We start from the raw sequence: 20,023 nt of genomic DNA, 5'->3' as shown, positions 1-20,023 counted from the left end.
TCACAACAGGATACTGCAGGCTGAGTAGTTTAAACAACAGAAATTCATTTTCTCATGGGGTCTCCTTCCTGAGTGGTAGACAGCTGCCTTCTTGCTGTGGTGTGACATGGCCATTCCTGTGTGTGTGTGTGTGTGTGTGTGTGTGTGTGTGTCTGTGTCTGTGTCTGTGTCTGTGTCTGTGTGTGTGCATGTATGAATGCGTGTCTGAGTGTGTGCATGTGTGTGAATGTGTATGTGTCAGTGTATACGTGTGTATGTGTATGAATGTGTGCCTGTGTGTGTGCATACTCAGGAAGGAGCAGGAACTCTCTTTCCACTACCCCCATTTCAGGAAAGAATCTTACTGTGTAGTCCTGGCTGACCTCAAACTTGCTATGTAGACCAGGTTGGCCTCAAACTCACAGAGAACTAATTGCCTCTGCCTCCAGGGTGTAGTGATTAAAGGTGTGCGCCACCATACCCACCTCCTAAAACCTTTTTTTTTTTAATGAGATAAGTATTACTACTGGGTAGCTAAGGCCTGGCTTCATATGTAATTCAGACTAGTCTTGAACATGTGAGTCTCCTGCCTCAGTCTCCTCCCAAGTGCTGGTATTCCAGGGATATACTTCCATGTCCAGGCCTCTTCCTCTTCTGGTCAGGACAGCGGTCCTGTCAGATTGAGGCCTCCCCTCTTACCCTCTTCTAACCATATCACTTCCTTATAGGCTCTGTAAACAGTCGAATGTGAGGGATAGGGCTTCAACAAATGAATTTGGAGAGGGCACAACTGGACAGTGGTCAGAGGGATCCAGAAGTAGAGGCTCTGTAGGATCTCTTAGGCAAGGACCAGTTGGCCTGTGACTGGGAGGCAAGAAGATAGGAATGCTAAGAGGTAGACCAGTGGAATAAGCCAGGAAAAGGCTGGTATCATCTTCTTTGCCACATGGGTTCAGCAGATGTGGAACCACTGTCCAGCACTGGCCAGTACTGCCAACAACCTAGATTGTATTCAGTCAACAGAGGTGGCCACTGAGTGCCAGATGTTTGTTCTGATTCATCCAGCACTCTGTAACAGTAGGGCCCCAGTGAGCAGGGCCAGGGGAAGAAAAAAAGGAGTCAGAGTCTTGATAGACTGAGTCAACCCTTGGTGGAAAAGCTAATCCTACCAGGCACCTCTGATCCTGAAGACAGCCTCAAACTTTGGGTGTCCTCTATCTGGGGGCAGGCCAGGGATGCTTGCTAGTCTCTGTCAATACAGTCAGTGGTTCTCAGCTGCAGGCAATCTTGTTTCCCAGTCCCCAGAGGACATTTATCAGTGTCCAGGGATGTTTTGTTGTAAGTGGTAGGTCGATGTAGAGGATACTGCTGGCATCTATTGAGGAAAGGCCAAAGATGCCACTGAGGGCCCCACACACGGTACAGAACCACAAGGAGCCAGCCAGGACTAAGTGTCTGCCTTGCTAACTGGGTTTGGTGAATCAAATGTACCTGTTACTAGACATCTTTCTGAAATAACGGCTAAGAGCTGCCGCAGAAGCCAGGCATGTGTGGGGCGTTTACCCACCAACCCCACAGTTCCCCAGAGTTTTCTTGAGTGTGAGCAGCAGGAAATATTAGATAGAAGGATTTATATTGCGGAGATAAACAGAAAATAAAGGATAGCCTCGAGAGGGCCTGGAACCTTTTCCAACGGCCCCTGACTGTCTCTGCCCCAGGGTATTTATAGAGACGCCAAGGGGTGGAGCAAAAGACCTCCTCCCCCAGCACAGCCAAGTGCAGACCATCCCAGACACCTGCACTCAGGCCCATGGTCCTAATCATCCTCTATGCGGACCTGCTGGGTAAAGCCACGAGGAACCTGAAAACGGGCTCCCACAGGCATGGCGGTGCATGCCTGTAATTCCAGCACTTAGGAGGCAGAACCAGAGAGACCAAGACCATCTTTGGCTACAGAATGAGTTTGAGGTCATCCTGGTCTTCAGGAGACCATCTCAGAAAACAAAACAAAACTACGGGCTGAGGAGTAGGCTCAGGCAGGAAAGTGCTTGTCTGAGTTCAGATCCCTAGCACCCAGGTGAAAAAGCCAGGCATGGTGGCACATATCTGCAACTCCAGCCCTGGGGGAGGGGGATGGTGACCGGCCAGTCTAGCTGAATCCATGGGTTCAGTGAAAGCAGTGTCTCAAAAAATAAGGTGGAGAGCAGCAGAAAATGACACCTGGTATCACCCCAGGCCTCCCTATGCACATGTACTCATATGTACACACGCCTAGAACCATGTACACTCATATACACCACACGTAACACAGAATTTTTAAAAAGACAAGTCATCTGTGGCCTCTCACTCTTGGGTTTGAGAACCATCACTCTTGGGCACATCGGTTAACCTTACACATCAATTTTGTCGTCTGTCAAGTGGGGGGCTCCCTGGGTTTCTGGGAGAACTCAGTGAGCTAATACACGGAAGGCACTTATGACAACGGCAGCTGTGGATAAGCAGTAAATACGTCAGGCCCGGTGTTGCTGCTAACAAATCATTGCCGTGCTCAGGTGCCTGTGATCGCTGTGTTAGGCTCTGGGGGTGGAACCAGAGCCATGACTTCCCTGTACGGCAGCCTGGCGGGGCTGCAGGAACTTGGCCTTCTGGATGCTGTGACCTACCTGAGCGGGGTTTCTGGGTCTACCTGGTAAGTGAGGTAGGGCAGAACACAGGGTGAGCTCTGGGTGGGTAAGGATGTCCAGGAGATGGGACCGAATCTCTGATAAGGGGCTGGGAGCCTGCCTTCAAGGGGGTTAGGATGAGTGAAAGGAGGCTGGGTCCCAGGGACATGTCTGAGTGTATGTGACAAGGAGGAGCATCCTCTAACTCACAGGCATCCCTTCCATCCGCAGGTGCATCTCTACACTCTACAAGGATCCATCCTGGTCCCAGAAATCTTTGCAGGGCCCCATTGGACGTGCCTCGGCTCGAGTCTGCAGCAGTAAGATAGGAATGCTGTCCGCAGAGAAGCTGCAGTACTACTCCCAGGAAAAGGAGGCCTGGGAGAGAAGAGGCCACAACATGTCCCTCACGGACTTCTGGGGCCTCATCGTTGAGTATTTCCTGAACCAGGAGGTAAGAGACCAGGAAGTGACTGTATTTCTCCCCATCCCAGCTCCCTTTCCACATGTTTCTTCTACCTTGACTCCTTTCTTATTCCTGGGGTAGAGCCCAGTAAAAGCATGTATTGAAAATTGTTCCTGCCTGCCTCTGAGGCAGAGCACCATGCCCACCCACCCATTGGCAAAAGCAGCCCTGACCCATGCCACCAAGCAGTTACTCCTAGAACTGCAGGCCCAGTCCGACTGAGGCAGAAGGTTCAGGCCGCTGACCCACAGTAAGTGGCTACTGGCTGGGCGTGGCCACCTGTGCTATCTCATTTCTAGAAGTTACGTCTCCTAGTGATTTTCTTTGTAAAGAAATTAGACTGGCTTTCCGATGATCCCCTCAAACTGTCAGTCTGGCGGTCTGCTCTGATGTGCTCTCTGGAATGACAAAGGAGAGGGTGTTCCCAGAGGCACTGGTATCATGAAAACCCACAGGGGGCTGAGCTCTGCTACAGCCTAAAGCTACAGCCTGGCCTTGTGGGTGCACCATCCCCCTCAGGGTGCTGATGTCAAGCCCGAAGATAGAGAACAGGCGTTCCCCCAAAGCCAAGCTGTCTGCTCTCTCTCCTGCCCAGGAAAACCCTGCCAAGCTGTCAGACCAGCAAGAAATAGTCAGCCAGGGTCAGAACCCTTACCCCATCTATGCCAGCATCAATGTCCACACAAACATCAGTGGGGAAGACTTTGCAGGTGCCTGGGTGTGGGCACAAAGGAAGGAGACAGGGAGATGGCGGTGGAGGGCGGGTGAGGGTGGGGCTCCTAGATGTAAGTGGGAGGTGCTCCCGAGCAGGGACCTTGGCGAATGATGGAGTTCCTGCCTCTGGTTTTTGGAAAGTCAAGGTTCCTGCTCAGTCATGAGGACCCTGGTTTCTTTGTTTTCCCCAGAGTGGTGTGAGTTCACCCCCTATGAGGTCGGTTTCCACAAGTATGGGGCTTATGTTCCCACCGAACTCTTTGGCTCCGAGTTCTTCATGGGTCGGGTGCTGCAGCGCTGGCCAGAGCCCCGCATCTGTTACCTGCAGGGTGAGTCTAGGTTTAGAGATTGGAGTTTGGCAGGGCTAGGGCCAGGCTGTGATATGGGGCCCTGCCTGTCTCCTTAGGCATGTGGGGCAGTGCTTTCGCAGCCAGCCTAAGTGAGATCTTCCGGAAGATGGGAGGCTCGGGCCTGCGCCTCCTGGACTCCTACAAAGAGAGTGTCACTGTCACAGGTGAGAGCAGAGGCCCTGGTCAGTCACCACCACTTGCTGCTTGCCAGGGCCCTGGCAGAGGGATGAAGAATGAGGACAAAGATGGTTCACACTGTATTTCACTGCCCCCTATCCAGATGACTGCCCAAAGTTCCGGTCGCAGGACCAGGACCCCACACGGCTGCGTACCAGGCTCTTCACCCCACACAGTCCCTTCTCTCAGGCTGTGCTGGACATATTCACCTCCCGCTTTACCTGTGCCCGGAACTTTAACTTTACCCAAGGCCTCTGCCTGCACAAGGACTATGTGACTAGCAGGGAGTTCATGGCCTGGAAAGGTGTGTGGTACCATGTGGGAGGGGGGAACTGTAAGCAGATCCTTCCTATAGACACATCTGGCTCACTGGGGCCAGCGTTGGCTTTTATCTGGGTGTTGGAGGAGGTAAGGTCGTGGTCCTCTGTTGATGGGGAAGGCTTTTCTGACTGCTGAAAGTTGAAGGGCAAGGTGGAAAGGCCAGGGTGAGGGACTCCTTGGCTGTTGGGAGGCAGGAGAATTCTAGAGACTGTGACTATAGATGCAAGGAGAGGAGGGTCACCAGCAAGAACAACTGCATTTATCCCTATACACCTTACAGACAGACACCCTGATGCCTGCCCCAACCAGCTCACACCCATGAAGGACTGCCTGTGCCTAGTAGACGGAGGCTTTGCCATCAACTCGCCATTCCCGCTGATCCTGCAGCCCCGGCGGGCTGTGGACCTCATTGTGTCCTTCGACTATTCCTTGGAAGCCCCCTTTCAGGTAAGGAAGGAAGCAGGGGTCACCTAAAGTGAGTGGAGGGGAGGAGGAGGAGAAATCTCTGCTGAGAGGCCCGACGGGGTGTTTGGGTGTCCCTTCTGGTGGAGGTACCTTTTAAACATTGTTGACAGTCCAGGTCTCCCAGCTGGAGAATTCTGGGATTATGAGAGGATATGTAAAGAGGGTCTCGGCTGTCTTTTAGACTCTGTCCTAGAACCTGCCTAATTATGTTAGGGTTTCCCTGCTCCACGGCTCCACAGGGGGCCTGGGGTTGCTGCCCTTTGTTACTATGGTAACACTAGCCATGAAAGTCCTCTTAGGGAGAGATCTGCAAAGGGCCATGAAAGTCCTCTTAGGGAGAGATCTGCAAAGGGCCATGAAAGTCCTCTTAGGGAGAGATCTGCAAAGGGCGCCTCAAAATCCCTAGGACAGTGGATGGATGCCATCAATCAGATGTGGGTCTGGCGGGCTCTCTTTGACTTCCTCTTTATCCTCCCTGTCCAGTGACTGCCTAGGATTGGAGAAGAGCTAAAAACCCGTCCAACACGCCCTTGCTATCAGCCCCTTAACAGGGAACAGTGGAGGGACTATGGAAGGGACAGCCATGTTAAGGGGAGGAATGAGGATGGCATGAGAGGTCTAGAGAACTAGCTTGACCGTTGGCCTTTGCTAATTATTGCTAACTCACTGTGCTTTCACTAGATGCTTATTTCCAACTTTATTTGGCAAATAGAAAGGTGACTCAGAAAATCAGTCATTCAGAGACCAAGAGCTAGCTGAAGCCTGAGTCCAGGTAGGGGCCAGAAGCTTGCCTCTTTGTCCAGGTCTTACAGCTGACGGAGAAGTACTGCCTGGACCGTGGAATCCCCTTCCCCAGGATTGAGGTGGGCCCCAAGGACTTTGAGAACCCCCGTGAGTGCTATCTGTTCACCAAGGCTGAGGACCCCTGCTCGCCCATTGTGCTGCATTTCCCCCTTGTCAACAGGACCTTTCGCACACATCTGGCCCCAGGTAAAGGGAAGTCCCAAGCCTATTCTAACCCTCAGGGGGAGGATGGGACACTAGCCTCCTGGAGGACCTGTGCTGACCACTGAGCCCTCTGATGCCTGGACCTTCGTGTTCTCTCTGAGCCATCTCTTTCTAATGGGCCTGAGAGCTAAGATGGTCTCTTCCAGAGAGCAAGCCAGAAATCCTGAGCAGGGAAAGTATCCAGGACCATCAGCTCCCAGCCAGTTCATAGAGTTCCCTAGCCTAGCCTTGCTTTTCCCACCCCAGGTATAGAACGACAAACAGCTGAGGAGAAGGCCTTTGGGGACTTCACCATCAACGGGCCAGACACCCCCTATGGAATGATGGACTTCACCTATGAGCCCAAGGAGTTTGATCGGTTGGTGACCCTGAGTCGATACAACGTCCTGAACAACATGGAGACTATAAGGCATGCCCTTCAGCTGGCTCTGGATCGACGACAGGCTGGGGAAGGGGTTGGGGGCTGACCTGGTAGGAGTCAGAAGACTGTGGTAGAGATGTGATGGAGGGCCCTAGGCCAGGGCTTGCTGAGGGAGAAGACTTTAAGGAGCTTCTGTTTCCTACTTCTTCCTTGAGGTCTCCCAGGCCCCAAAGGTCTTGCCAGTGAGCTTGGAGCAGAACCTTCTCATTCCCTAGAGAAGATGGGACAGTCTAGCTCTCCAGGAGTGTTTGGAGACACTGGGCAGGAGAGGGCAGATTCCATATTACAGTGGGGTGTACTGAGAACCAGGCATCAGCCTCATCAGAGGGCCCACCCCCTCCACAGAAGAGGAGGACCTCTGAAAACACCGTGGTTCTCAGCTTCACCACAGAGAGAGCTGTGGGCTGAGGAACCAGCTGTTCTCCTCATACTGAGATTAGATGCAGAACCACAGCCACCCACACTTCCACAGTGGCCCAGCTCTGGTCCCCTCCAAAGCTCCTGAACTCAGTGATGTCAAGAATAAACAGGAGTTGTGTGGATTGCCAGTCTGTGCCATTGAATCCATGCCCTACTAATTCTTCTCTGCATTCTGGCCTCTCTGTCCTTCCTCAGAGGTCACCAGGCTCATGGAGCTTATGACAAGATGGCCCACCCTGACAAGTGTGCACAGGACTTTACTCTTTGAACACAAACCACGTTTTCTGGTTCATAAATACAGTTGTCACTTTGGGCAAATACAGTCCTCCCATTCTCAGGAGCCAAATGGGTATGTTTAGAGGGGTCGTCTGTTAATCACGGGCAGAGGGAATGAAGGGACAATTGCATCCATTGTATATGTGGGTATATGTTCCTATGTATCATGGGCCAGTGAGTAGCTATTCCTTCACATGGGATGGGCAAATGAGATGGGGGTGGACCTAGCCTGGATTCCTGCATCTGAGGACCTACATAGGTCCCTCCCTCTCTTTCTTATTTCTCCTGATTCACTTGAGACCACCTAAATATTGAGAGCCTCTCCAGAATGAGCAGCTTTCCAAACTGTGAAGAGGAGATCCATCCTCTGATTGGCTCCTTGGTCTCATCTTCCTCAACCAGCTCGCTCTGGCGCCCAGCCACCCGAGGCTGCGCAGTAGCTGAGAGGCTGTGCTCAGTGGGCCTGTTGCTCACACCTGTGCACGTACATGCACACACGTATGCTCTGAGACCACATGCACAACTCACAATTCCTCTTTCAGTTGAGACACTTTTCTGGGGGTGTCATCTGCCTGAACTTTGGGGAAAAGGCTCTAGTTCCATCTCCTGCCTACAATAGTCAATGCCCCATCGGTGTCCCTTGTCTAGTGTGTCCTGAGGCTCAAGCCTCCTGCCGATGTGAAAGTGAAGCCAGGGGCTGCAGGACCAGTTTGGACTGGCATGCAGTAAAGCAGCCTGGCCCTCCCCGCTCCCGTCTCACTATTGCTGGACACCACCCGGGCACCCCTTGGCTTCAGTAATGGGAGGTTCATTTGGAAGGTCCTGCAGTGGCCATTGCCACTGATTTGTTTATTGGACTGTCGTAGCTGTTAGGACTCATGGAGTGCACAGCTAGAATCTTGATTCTGTCTGCAGAATCAGGCTGGACTCTGACTCCTCTGGGAGGGGAGAGGCTTTTGTCTGCTTAGCCAGGCACTGAGAGAGGGCAGTTGGCTTCAGTTGTGACGGACTCTGCTGAAGGTCTGGGTTTGTGGGTCTTCGTGGCTGTCCAGCCTTTGGTCTCACCTGGCCTGCACACTGGATTCCTGGGAGCTGCAACAGGTGGCCAGGTCTGCTTCAGGTCACATTCCTCTTCCCAGGACCACAGCTTTGTGCCCCCTGGGACTCTAAGGTTTCTACAATTAGGCTGCGGATGCTTTTGCCTGGGTTTTGTTGGCACCGGGTGACCTGACCTGCTCTTCTGCCTCCTTGAACCTCTCCCATCTTGTCTCCTTTCTTTTCCCCAGTTCCTTAAACACTCCAGGGGGCCCTGGGAGCATCCCAGGATCCCGGGGGCTGTAAAAGCTGCACATCCCTCTTTCCCGTCCCTCTCCATCCCACTTCTTCATTTATTTGCTTTCAGATACAGCATTTTTTTTTTCTCAAGACAAGGGTTTTTGACCTGACATTCACTATCTCCTGCCTTAGCCTCCTGAGTGCTGGGATCACATACCCAGCTACAAATCATCCTTTTGAATGATTTCAAAGACAGTTCTGTGTTCTGAGATGGAACTCGTCTGTGCGCTATGCCTTTGATTCCCCACTGGAGCACATGTGGAGGTCGGGGACAGCTTGTGGGACTCGTCTCTCACCATGGGGGCTCCAGGAGTTGAGCTCAGGTCCTCAGGCTTGGTGGCAAGCACCTGTGCTCACTGAGCCGTCTCACGAGCCCAGAATCCAGTTCTTAGGATTGCTTGAATCTGTTTTCCCAGATTGCAATCCTAATTAACCCCGGATAAATGTAGTTTTCTTTTTTCTTTTTTTTTTTTTTTTCTTTTTTTTTTTTTTGGTTTTTCGAGACAAGGTTTCTCTGCGTAGCTTTGCGCCTTTCCTGGAACTCACTTGGTAGCCCAGGCTGGCCTCGAACTCACAGAGATCCACCTGGCTCTGCCTCCCGAGTGCTGGGATTAAAGGCGTGCGCCACCACCGCCCGGCAAAATGTAGTTTTCTTTTTCCTCATCCAAACTGATGTTATTTTCAGGGCTTGAGTGGAGTGATAGTCTAGAACCTACCTGAGTTCTTCTGGATTGCTTTGACTCTTATTCATAGCAGGATATTGGAGGGAAGCTGGCCCGGGCACATGGACTGCTCCCGAGACACACTCCTGTTTCATAAGCTGAAGCTCATGTACCTGTTCTACTACTTCCCAACCAAAGCAATGGCTGAGGAATGTTTGCTGGAAGCTCTTCCATGGCTCTTCTCTGTGAAATTCCCGAGGTGATGATCTGGATTAAACATCTCTCCAGCTCTCCATGGCCTGCAGGGTAGCACTCCAGATTCCAAAACGCCAGCATGGACTGGAAAGTGATCATGCCCCAGGCAGAGGCCCCAGAGATGGGAACCAGGCCTGTTTCACTGCCCTGACTCTTGGTAGGGCACATGGTAGACAGTATCTGTCAGTGAGTGGCTGGTTTGGCTGGTGGGATCCTGTCCTTTGCTTAGATTGAAGCTTGTCCTTTCCAGTGGCTCCAGGATGAAGGAGAGACCTGTGATCTCTTCTGCTTGGTCCTGAGCAGGAAAGTCTCCCTCCACCTGTTTCAGCACGAATCGCCACTTCCTCACGAGGCGTGCACACAGACCCGCCCCTGCCTCGATCTCGACACGGTCCTCAGTGCTGTGGGTCATGCCTGCCTCACGTCACACTTTGTGCCACCTGTCCCACCACGTTAGGGCTTTTACCAAGAACTGAGACTTAGTGGAGCACTAGTCCCTCTCCTCTGTGACACTGTCACTGAGTGCTATTCTGGGCAAAGATACAGGAAGTGCCTTCCTGGAGTTAAAATTATCAGGGAAGAGTTGACCCACAAAAAACTCAGGACTGTATCTCCTTCAGGCTTGATCCAGGGAAGCTCCGGGGGCTTGATCCGGGAGCACTCCGATACCCAGGGTATTTTTGGAGAGAGACTGTATTGCAGACAGTGGGTAAGAACAATATTCTGATGGCCTAGGGAGAAATTCTTCAGCCAATTCCTGCTTGTTTTTCTCATTTACAAAATATGGACCTATGTAGCTGAAAGTTTTCCTGTGTCCCACCAGGTCCTGCAGCCGCTCAAACCCAATTAAACACACAGAGGCTTACATTACTTACAAACTGTATGGTCTATGGCAGGCCTCTTGCTGGCTAGCTCTTATATCTTAACCCATTTCTACAAATCTATACTTTGCCACATGGCTTGTGGCTTACCAATACCTTTACATCTTGCTTCTCTTTTCTCTTCTTGTCCATCTGTTTGGATTTTCCGCCTGCCTCTAAGCTGCCTTGCCATAAGCCAAACGGTTTTATTTATCAACCAGTCAGAGCAACACATATTCACAGCATACAGAAAGACATCCACAGCAGACCTAGACTATCTGCCCTAGAAAGTTGGGGGATAAATGAAGATATTCTTCATATAAGGCGTGGCACAAAGGCTGTGTTCTGTAGAGCCTGGGATTCATGCAAACTGACACAAAGCTAGGTATGAATGTGAATATTCACTTAGACTGATGAAAGACATCACAAAAAATTACAAGTTTTTGCTAAGTATAGGGGCACACATCTGTAAACTCAGGTGACTAAGAAAGGAGGATCATAGCCGGGCGGTGGTGGCGCACGCCTTCAATCCCAGCACTTGGGAGGCAGAGGCAGGCGGATCTCTGTGAGTTCGAGGCCAGCCTGGTCTACAAAGTGAGATCCAGGACAGGCACAAGAACTACACAGAGAAACCCTGTCAAGAAACAAAAAAAGAAGAAAGGATCATGAGTTCAAGGTCAAAACTTGGGAAACATAGTGACTCCCCCCCCATAAAAATACTTTCAAGGCTAAAAATATCTAAGCAGCCGTTGCAAACACCCTGACGGTTCTTACTAACTGCTGTGCGTCTGCACGTTGTGTTCACGGTTGGTTGCACACTCCTTGACTACCTCACCCATCATCTTTAGTGCAAATAGGAAGCAATCTATCATCCAGTCAGGCTGACTAAGGTTTTAGGAATGGTTAGTAGCTAATAAAAGTTACCATCTGCTGGGTGTAGTGACACACGCCTTTAATCCCAGCGCTGGGGAGACAGAGTCAGGTCGATCTCTGGCTGAGTTGAGCTCAAGGCCAGCCTAGTCCATATAGGAAGTTCCAAAACAGCCAGAGCTACATAGTGAGATCCCATCTAAAACAAAAAGAAAAGTCTCATTATTATTTATTATATTAGTAGTAATAGTGGTGATAGTATTTAGCTTTTTTAAAAAATTATTTAGTTAGTTAGTTAGGTAGTTAGTTAGTTAGTTATGTGGTTGCTGGGAATTGAACTCAGGACCTCTGGAAGAGCAACCAGTGCTCTTAACCACTGAGCCATCTCTCCAGCCCCCATATTTAGCTTTTTAAGGGGCAGAGCCTATATTTCCTAAGCTGGATTTGAAGTAGCAGCAATCTTCCTGCCTCAGCCTACCAAAGGCTAGGATTACAGAGAAGCATGCCCCACCACACCCAACTCACGTCCTATTTCTTGGATTTCCCATCTGAGAGGGAGTAAAAACAACACAATCGTCTCACTGTAGAGAGCACGGCAGAGCCAAGTGTGGTGGGCGCACGTGTAACCCCAGCACTCCGGAGTGGGAAACAGAGGGATCCCAAGTTCAGAGGCAGCTTCAGCGGCATAGCAAGTTGGAGGCCAGCCTGGACTACCTGAGACCCTGTCTCAAAATATCCCCCTCAAAAAATAAAACAAACAGCCGGGCGGTGGTGGCGCACGCCTTTAATCCCAGCACTCGGGAGGCAGAGGCAGGCGGATCTCTGTGAGTTCGAGGCCAGCCTGGGCTACCAAGTGAGTTCCAGGAAAGGCGCAAAGCTACACAGAGAAACCCTGTCTCGAAAAATCCAAAACAAACAAACCAACCAAAGAAAACCCCCTTTTCAGGATGGAACTTCTGTTTCAATGAAGTGTCAATAAAACAAAATCTTCAAACACAATCATCTTCTGTTTCCACCAAGGAGCTTTTCAGTCTGCTTTCCGGCTCTCTATATTTCAGACCTTTCCGTTTCCTTCTGCGCAAGTCTTCTGGAGACAAAGGACACATCTACAACCCACTTCAACCTCTGGCCTTAGCTCACAGTGTCACAGTGCCAGATGAGCTGGCTTGGTGGGTGGTAGGCACATGTGAAACTGCCTGCCAGCCACATAGACACATCCTACAAACCTGAAGTCGGGTAGTTCTAACCCCGCTTCTCCTTAGCAGGATCCTAAACATACCCCACCCCCAGCTTCCTGCTGAGAGAGGAAGAGGAAGGCAGACATCCTCCCCTGTTCTGGAGAAAATTGCAAATTTTATTAACACATGTATGCTGGCTAGTTTGGGTCAAGTTGACCCTGCATGAGGAAACCTCAATGGAGAAAATGCCTCCATCAGACTGGCCTGTAGGCATGTCTGAGGGATATTTCCTTGATGGATGATTCATGTGGGAGACCCCAGCTCTCTGTGGGCAGTGCTAACCCTGGGCAGGTGGTCCTGGGTCATATAAGAAAGCACACTGAGCAACTCATGAGGAGCGAGCCAGTAAGCAGCACCCCTCCATGGTTTCTGCTTCAGTTCCTGCCCCCACTTCCTTTCATGATGGACTGTGAGCTTTAAGATGAAATGGACCCTTTCCTCCCCAAGTTGCTTTGTGGTCATGGTGTTTATCACAGCAACAGAAAGCCAACCAGGACATAAGTGATCTCAAGAACATACTGCTCAGGCCACGGGAAGGACATGCCAGAAGACAATTTTAAATGACATCATGCCTCAACAGCCACCTCTGCCCAGCCCAGCACGTAGTAAAGGAAGCCTTGGAGAAGTGTGCAGTGTTATCATTGGCTCTTTTTCTGGAAGGTTTTGAAATCTCTTGTGGTGACTGCTAAGGTCAGCAGCCCCAATTTCATCTCCTCCCAGTTTCTGGTCCAGCAGGAAAGACAGAGTGTCTCCGAGAATTTTATGCACCCAGACTTTGCTCACACCAGCTTGGGTCATGAGCTTGATGAACCAAACGCCAAGGTCAGAGCAGTTCCACAAGCTAGACAGCTTTGGGCCACATGTTGTATTCTATGCTTTTTACATTTTTTATTTATTAATTTTTTTTTTAAAGATTTATTTATTTATTATGTATACAGCATGTATGACTGCAGGCCAGAAGAGGGCACCAGATCTCATTACAAGTGGTTGTGAGCCACCATGTGGTTGCTGGGAATTGAACTCAGGACCTCTGGAAGAGCAGTCAGTGCTCTTAACCTCTGAGCCATCTCTCCAGCCCCTTATTTATTAATTTTATGTGTGTGCATGCACATGCCTGAATGGATGTATATGTACCACATGCATGCCAGAGCCTGCAGAGGTCAGAAGAGGCATCAGATCCCCTGGAGTCACATGCAGTTGTGAGCCACCCAGTGTGGGTGCTGGGAACACAACATGGGTCCTTTGGGAGAACAGGACAGGCTGAGCCACCTCCCCAGGACCACATCCTATGTTCTTGAAGCTAAGACTCTCAAACCGTGAGGCGGAGTACAGGGGAAGGGCTGGTTTCTGAGAGGAAACTGGGAAAACTAAGCGGCTGTGATTGCTGAATGAAAAATTAAACACTCATTGCAGAGAGCAAGCTTGGAGAAGACTGGGTGAAGGAAGGGAGCCCAGCACGGGAGAAGCTTGATGGCGGGGAAGACGGGTGCCTAAGGCCTCCTTCAGCTTGGCAGCTTGGGTTAGGACTGCTCTGCATGTCCCTCCACCGAGCAAATCGCTGCCTCAGGTAAAGACAAGGGACCTTAGCTCGGCCCAGCTGTGCCTGCCAGCCCCATTTGGAGCCAGCACTTCCAGACCTGTTTGCTGTCTGCCTGCCTGTTCTGGCCTCCTGGGCCTCCTGAGCTCCCCACTTTAGCCTCTTACTCACAGTCCACGAAGGGCCTTTGTGGGGTGAGCTTTAGCGCTTGGCATCCCAACCAAGTCAAATTCTAGGCTTCTCAGGGAGTTCTTTGGAAATGGTTGTGGGTACGTCCTAAATCCTAAACTTCTCTTGTCACCCATCGGAAGCCCAACGGGTCTGATGGGAGTCCTGAAGTTGAGTTTCAGCCTTCTTACAATTGGAAAGTTTGTTCATATTCTCTCTCTCTCTCTCTTACTCTTTCTCTCTGTCTTTCCCTCCTTCCCTTTCTTTTCTTTCTGATTTTTTTTGTTTTTCCTAGCTTTTTTTATTTTTTAAATTACACTCATGATATTCATTAATTACACTCATATTAACCACATTTGTGTTATTCATAGATTACATTTGCAGTATTCATTCAATTATTTATATATATATTTTATTTTAAATGCCGAATGTCATTTATTGAAGGAGGGAGGACAGGCTTAAATACAGGCTTACAGCACAATGGGAGAACCCCGGAGGGCAGAAGTTCGCTACTGATGTTTTACAATCTTGCATCTAAGCTGTTAACATCCATTATTCAAGATACACAGACAAGGAACTTCCCTTAAGCATTCAGGAGGGTGGAACCTGGCAGGGAATTAGCATAGGGAGGATATCAAGGTCAAGGTCAGCAAGCAAGGCAACAGTTACCCAAAACGGGGGCCAGGGACTTACAGGTCCCCCTTTTACTAAAAAATGAGCTTCTGACTTAGGTTGCATGGGACATCAGCAGGTCACTTACCCGTCATGGAGACGCCTGCCCAGGCCACACAGGCGCTCTGTCTTAGGTTGGTGAGCGCCCCCCAGGCATTACCCATCTCTGAATACTCATTATCATACAGGCTCAATCGTGTGTGAGCTGCAGAGTTAACTGCTGCCAAAGATCTCAAAGTGGCACTGGGCTTGCAATCTGTGTGTTCGACACAGAAAAGACCAACAGAGGTCCTATCTCACCCATAGCCAGTAGGCTAAAGGCAACTGAGACATTCCCTTCCTTAACGAGCCATACTGTACGTTGGAGTCCTTGTAAGATAGTATCCCAAAAGCAACTGAAACTTGAGTTTATAAATTTATAATTTTCAAAGCCAATCGAGATGTATGTAACTACTGAATTAAATTTATCATGCCCAATAGAATGGGAGATTAACTAACTGTGGTAGCTACTTTTGTTGCCAGGGTCTCCACTGTGCTAGCTGTAGTAAGCAATTATGAAATGGTAATCCCAGACACAGTAGCAGCAGTGGCCCCCATTGCTATAACAGCAACAGCGGCAGCAGCAATGTCAAATTCTCTTCTGGAGTGTGTGGACATCCACTGGCATGGATACAACTCCAGTAACACGAACCGCCAAGGCCCATTTTTCTTGATCCCAGCACAACTTTAGCTGGCAGCTCTTCTGGAGAATCCAATCTCATGGCTACATTTCCTAGGCTTACATTAATGCTTGCCAAAGCTGGTGATATTGGGCTCTCAATCTCCGTTGGCATCAGAAGGGTAGATTTTTTCATGAAGATCCATTAGGTCTCTGTCATGTTGGGCTTCAGCAGCAGCCACAGGGCACGTTCAGTGCTCAGGAATCCAAAGAGGAACCTCATTGTCCTGAGAAAAGACGTAAACAGAACCCCGGGGCCACACCAACACTAGATCGGGTCTCCTCCTCTTTCTGATTTTTGAGACCTGGTATCATTATGTGTTCCAGGCTGATCTAGAATTCACTATGTAGACCAAGTGAGCCTTGAACTCAAGGCCATCTTCCTGCTTCTGCCTCTTGACTGCTCCCACGACACCCAGCTCACCTTTCTCTCTGATATTACACCTGGTTTGTGAAAGTTAGAAATATTTCTTAATCATTTTTCACTTGTTCATAGACTATTCTCAATTTTCTGTTTTGACTGATTTGATATATTTATATAGATTTTTTTTTCTTTTTTAAGACAGGGCTCACTGTGTAGCTCTGGCTAGTCTGGAATTTGATATGTAGGCCAGGTTGGCCTCAGAGTCACAGAGATCTGCCTGCCTCTGCCTCCCAAGTGCTGGGACGTGTGCTTCCACACCCAGACATTTTGGAATTTTTTTTTAGTGAGTTAATATTAATTCAGGTTCATTTCTTGTCTCACCTCTTCCTCCATGTGGGGTCCAGGTATTGGACTCAAGTCCTCAGGCTTGGTGGCCAGCACCTTTACCAGCTTTACCATCTTGCTGGCTCTTTATTCTTTGGTTTATGATGAACTGACACTCATGTTATTTTAGGAGAGCACTTACTGTTATGACTCTAAGCAAACCAGTAGCTTTCTGATGCTTTCCTCTATCGTGTTCATGACCTGAGAGTTTTCTGACCATGAAGTCTGCCGTTTGTTTTTGCTAGAAACCCTCTGGGGAGGTGGCCCAATGGATAAGGCGTTTGTGGGGCAAGTGTAGGACTGAAGTTTGGATCCCCAATACCCACATACAATTTATGTTCATGGCAGAAGAGACGGCTCAGGCCTCAGTTGCTACTCTTTCATAGGATCAGTGTTTGGTTCCCAGCACCCAACATCAGGCAGTTCATAACTGCCCTGTGCCTTCAGCTCCAGGGGATCTGACACCCTCCCCTGGCCTCTGTGGTCTCCTACATATCCATGGCAAAGATGTGCGTAGACACACATACAAATAAAACTTAAAAAAAATACTCTGTTCAGTGAGCAACCATGCCTCAGTGAATAAAGCAGGGAGAAATCTAAATGCCTGACATCAACCCCAGGCCTCCACATGTGTGCACACACACCTGTGCCTGTACTCATGCATACACACATGCACCACACACTCACGGAGCTGCCGAAGCAGTGTGAGTGAGTGGAGGTGAGGGGCTGTGAGTGGAGGTAAGGGGCTATGAGTGGAGGTGAGGGGCTGTGAGTGAGTGGAGGTGAGGGGCTGTGAGTGGAGGTGAGGGGCTGTGAGTGAGTGGAGGTGAGGGGCTGTGAGTGAGTGGAGGTGAGGGGCTGTGAGTGGAGGTGAGGGGCTGTGAGTGGAGGTGAGGGGCTGTGAGTGAGTGGAGGTGAGGGGCTGTGAGCATGGTGCCCACCTCAGTCGCTTTTCACATGGAGCCTAAATTCCTTGTTTCATGGAGCATCAAGAGGTCCAGCCTCTTAGCTGAGCTCAGGAGCCCAGTCCTTCTCTTCCAGGGCCAGCCTGACTTAGATGGGGTTGACTTACAAAGGTTTCCTCAGCATTGTCCCCTGCCTCAGGGGGACCAGCTTCTGCCCACTGTCTGTCCTTCCTGGCTGCCCTTGGTACCTCTTTCCTGACACTTCAGCTCTAGGAAGGATGCTCCACCCATGAGGCCTGGTGTTCCGCCAGCGGTTTCTGGAGCCGCTGGTTAAGCCAGCCTTTCGAGGAAGATGAGAAGTACTACGTGGTGGTGACCTGGGGGTGGGGTTACCTGTTTATAGACCCACAATTCCTCCACGATGGGCAGAGAATCTCGGCTGGCTCCATTCCATCGGGACAGTTACCGCATCCAGCCAGAGAGCTGGCATCTTGGCAGGAGTTGGATGTAAAGTCGGAATAGAAGGGTTGGTATGGAGAGCCTGTCACCTGAGAGACTACCTGGCCATCCTCACCAGGTAACAGTGCCAAGCCAGTGGCCAACAATCAGGGAGAGTCTGGGGTCAACAAGTTTGCTGTACCTGAAAGGAGGGTGGCATTTGTCTCCATGTGGGCTGAGGGAAAAGGAGGTGGTATTTGGATGTATGGAGTGGGTAGAGGGTAAGCAGCACCCACAGAAGTGGGGACCTGGGGACCATGAGACAGCTCCTGCTCACCACCGTGATTTGCAGGCAGCCTCCTCCTCAGGGGTGCTCCCTCAGGTCCGCCACATCTGCTCCCTCTCTGAGGACACCCACCAGGCCCGTAGCCCACTACTCCCCACCATAGGCCGGTGGACTTCCTGGAACCAGCTGGAGCCCTGTGGGTCTCAATATCTTAAATCCTCATGCCAATTATTTTCTGGTCCCAAGAATTATGGGGCTGCACCTAGGCCAAGGATCCCACAAACTGTTCACTCCTCCTGTCAGCCCAGAATTCTCATCCTGTACTACAGACCAAGGAATAGCCCCTCTGTTTGCCCCTGGTGCCCAGGAAGTGTCTGAGGTGGCTCCCCAAGGTCCTTTGCTTCATTTGCAGACCTTGATGGGTCTCTTGCTGGGGTCCTGAGATGCAGCCTAAGAGACATGGGACAAACAGGTCCTGGAAAAGACTTGGGCACTCCAGGATGGATGCCAGGGAGTCCTGGGGGAGGTGGAGAGGGATGCTTCTGCTGAAAGGCAATATTTGTTGTTCTAGCCTGATTTTGAAAGGACCCATTCACAAGTCAGCCATCAGTGGAAACATCCTGATGTGTCAGGGTAGTGGAGGGGCTGCCTGGTCCTGGCTCTATCACTCTCCTCTTAGGAGCCCCACATTCCATAATGGTTGGTGAACTACCTTAAGTTCCAGCTGATTTCCCTGGGGGAGGCCACTTCTCCTTCCTCCTCTTGCCTACTCTGGATTCAGACGCAGGAGTAAACAAAGGGATTTGGGAGCCGGAGTCTGCCCCGTATCCGGGAAGCGCCCTGCTAGAAACTGGTGTTTCCAGGATCGGGAGCTTTTGACTAATATGATTGACTAATAGGTCCTGCCCTCCTAGCTGGCCAAGTGTCTCCCGAAACAGGTGAGCTCCAGTGCCTGCTTCCGGTCTTCTTGGCTACTGACTGGGGACGGGAGCTTTCCCTGGTGGCAGGGGAGTGGTTGTCAGAGCTGGTTGGGCGTCAGGGGCTTGTTCTATTCTTGTGATCTCACACTATGAGGAGCTTCTGTGTGTGACTCGGAGGAACTGGGCAGGGAGCTCTGGCCACAGCATCTGCCTTGCCTCCCCCAGTCCCCCCCCCCCCCGAGCCCCACCACAACCACAGGGGAAAGGGTGGGGGGATTCGTCCACTCACGTGCTGGGGTTAGAGACTCACACTACCATGTCTGGCTTTTACATTGGGCTAGGGAAGCCAAACTCAGGTACTCATGTTTGAGCAGGAGGTACTTTACCTACCTCCACCTTCCCAGCCCCTTCCCAAGTTGTTTTAAAGCAGTCCATAGGCTATGGGCTTGTGTGGTCTTAGCCTGGCCAGAGAAGCAGGTTAGCAAGGCCTGACGCCTGTGCTGGTTCTCTGTCTCAGAGAGGGGCATTGAAACCCCACACCTCTCCTAGACCAGCATTGTCCCAGTCATCAGCTTTTGGTGTCAGGCAGTGGGGGATCTGGTTTTTGTTTGTTTGTTTGTTCTTTTTTGTTTTGTTTTGTTTTTTGTTTTTGTTTTTTTGAGACAGGGTTTCTCTGTGTAGTTTTGGGGCCTGTCCTGAATCTCGCTCTGTAGACCAGCTGGCCTCGAACTCACAGAGATCCACCTGGCTGGGATTAAAGGCGTGAGTGGGGGAAGAAATGGAGCCAGTTGCCTAAAAATTGACTAATCCCCTGACAATCATCACCTCTAGCTTAAGGACTATGGGACTGAAATGTTGCTGTTTTCTCTCTCTCTCTCTCTCTCTCTCTCTCTCTCTCTCTCTCTCTCTGTCGTGTGTGTGTGTGTGTGTGTGTGTGTGTGTGTGTGTGTGTGTGTGTGTGAGAGAGAGAGAGAGAGAGAGAGAGAGAGACAGAGAGAGAGAGACAGAGAGAGAAAGAGAGACAGAAAGAGAGAGAGAGAACAGGGAGGGTAGGGGACAGGAAAATTCAGCACACAGTCCCCTGCTGAGCCATCCTGCTTTGGTTCCTCACCCTGGGCAGTTCTCTGTGGGGAAGTGCTTTGGGTTCCCTC

The 20,023-nt window shown here is 50.5% G+C and overlaps 1 protein-coding gene across 2 annotated transcripts in view; it reads left to right on the top strand.

Annotated features, from left to right (window-relative positions):
- Pla2g4f (phospholipase A2 group IVF) overlaps positions 1 to 7,262 on the top strand; it is a 16,831-nt gene extending 9,569 nt beyond the window's left edge. Inside the window, exons 12-20 of one of the 2 annotated variants that reach the window (XM_052723434.1) lie at positions 2,532 to 2,668; positions 2,874 to 3,096; positions 3,704 to 3,818; positions 4,014 to 4,151; positions 4,229 to 4,336; positions 4,453 to 4,653; positions 4,951 to 5,117; positions 5,939 to 6,125; positions 6,390 to 7,262. In XM_052723434.1, coding sequence (XP_052579394.1) covers positions 2,532 to 2,668; positions 2,874 to 3,096; positions 3,704 to 3,818; positions 4,014 to 4,151; positions 4,229 to 4,336; positions 4,453 to 4,653; positions 4,951 to 5,117; positions 5,939 to 6,125; positions 6,390 to 6,610 — 1,497 coding nt within the window. In that variant the 3' untranslated portion in view covers positions 6,611 to 7,262. Of the gene's footprint in view, positions 1 to 2,531; positions 2,669 to 2,873; positions 3,097 to 3,703; positions 3,819 to 4,013; positions 4,152 to 4,228; positions 4,337 to 4,452; positions 4,684 to 4,950; positions 5,118 to 5,938; positions 6,126 to 6,389 lie in introns of both variants that reach the window. The other variant, XM_052723433.1, reaches the window with a different exon arrangement.
- The last annotated feature ends 12,761 nt before the right edge of the window (positions 7,263 to 20,023 follow it).

The sequence above is a fragment of the Peromyscus californicus genome, unplaced genomic scaffold (genome assembly GCF_007827085.1).
Source record: "Peromyscus californicus insignis strain IS unplaced genomic scaffold, ASM782708v3 Scaffold_7__1_contigs__length_154581171, whole genome shotgun sequence".
Taxonomy (NCBI): Eukaryota; Metazoa; Chordata; class Mammalia; order Rodentia; family Cricetidae; genus Peromyscus; species Peromyscus californicus.
Note: the sequence above shows the minus strand (reverse complement) of the source record. Positions and strands in the feature narration are given on the sequence as shown.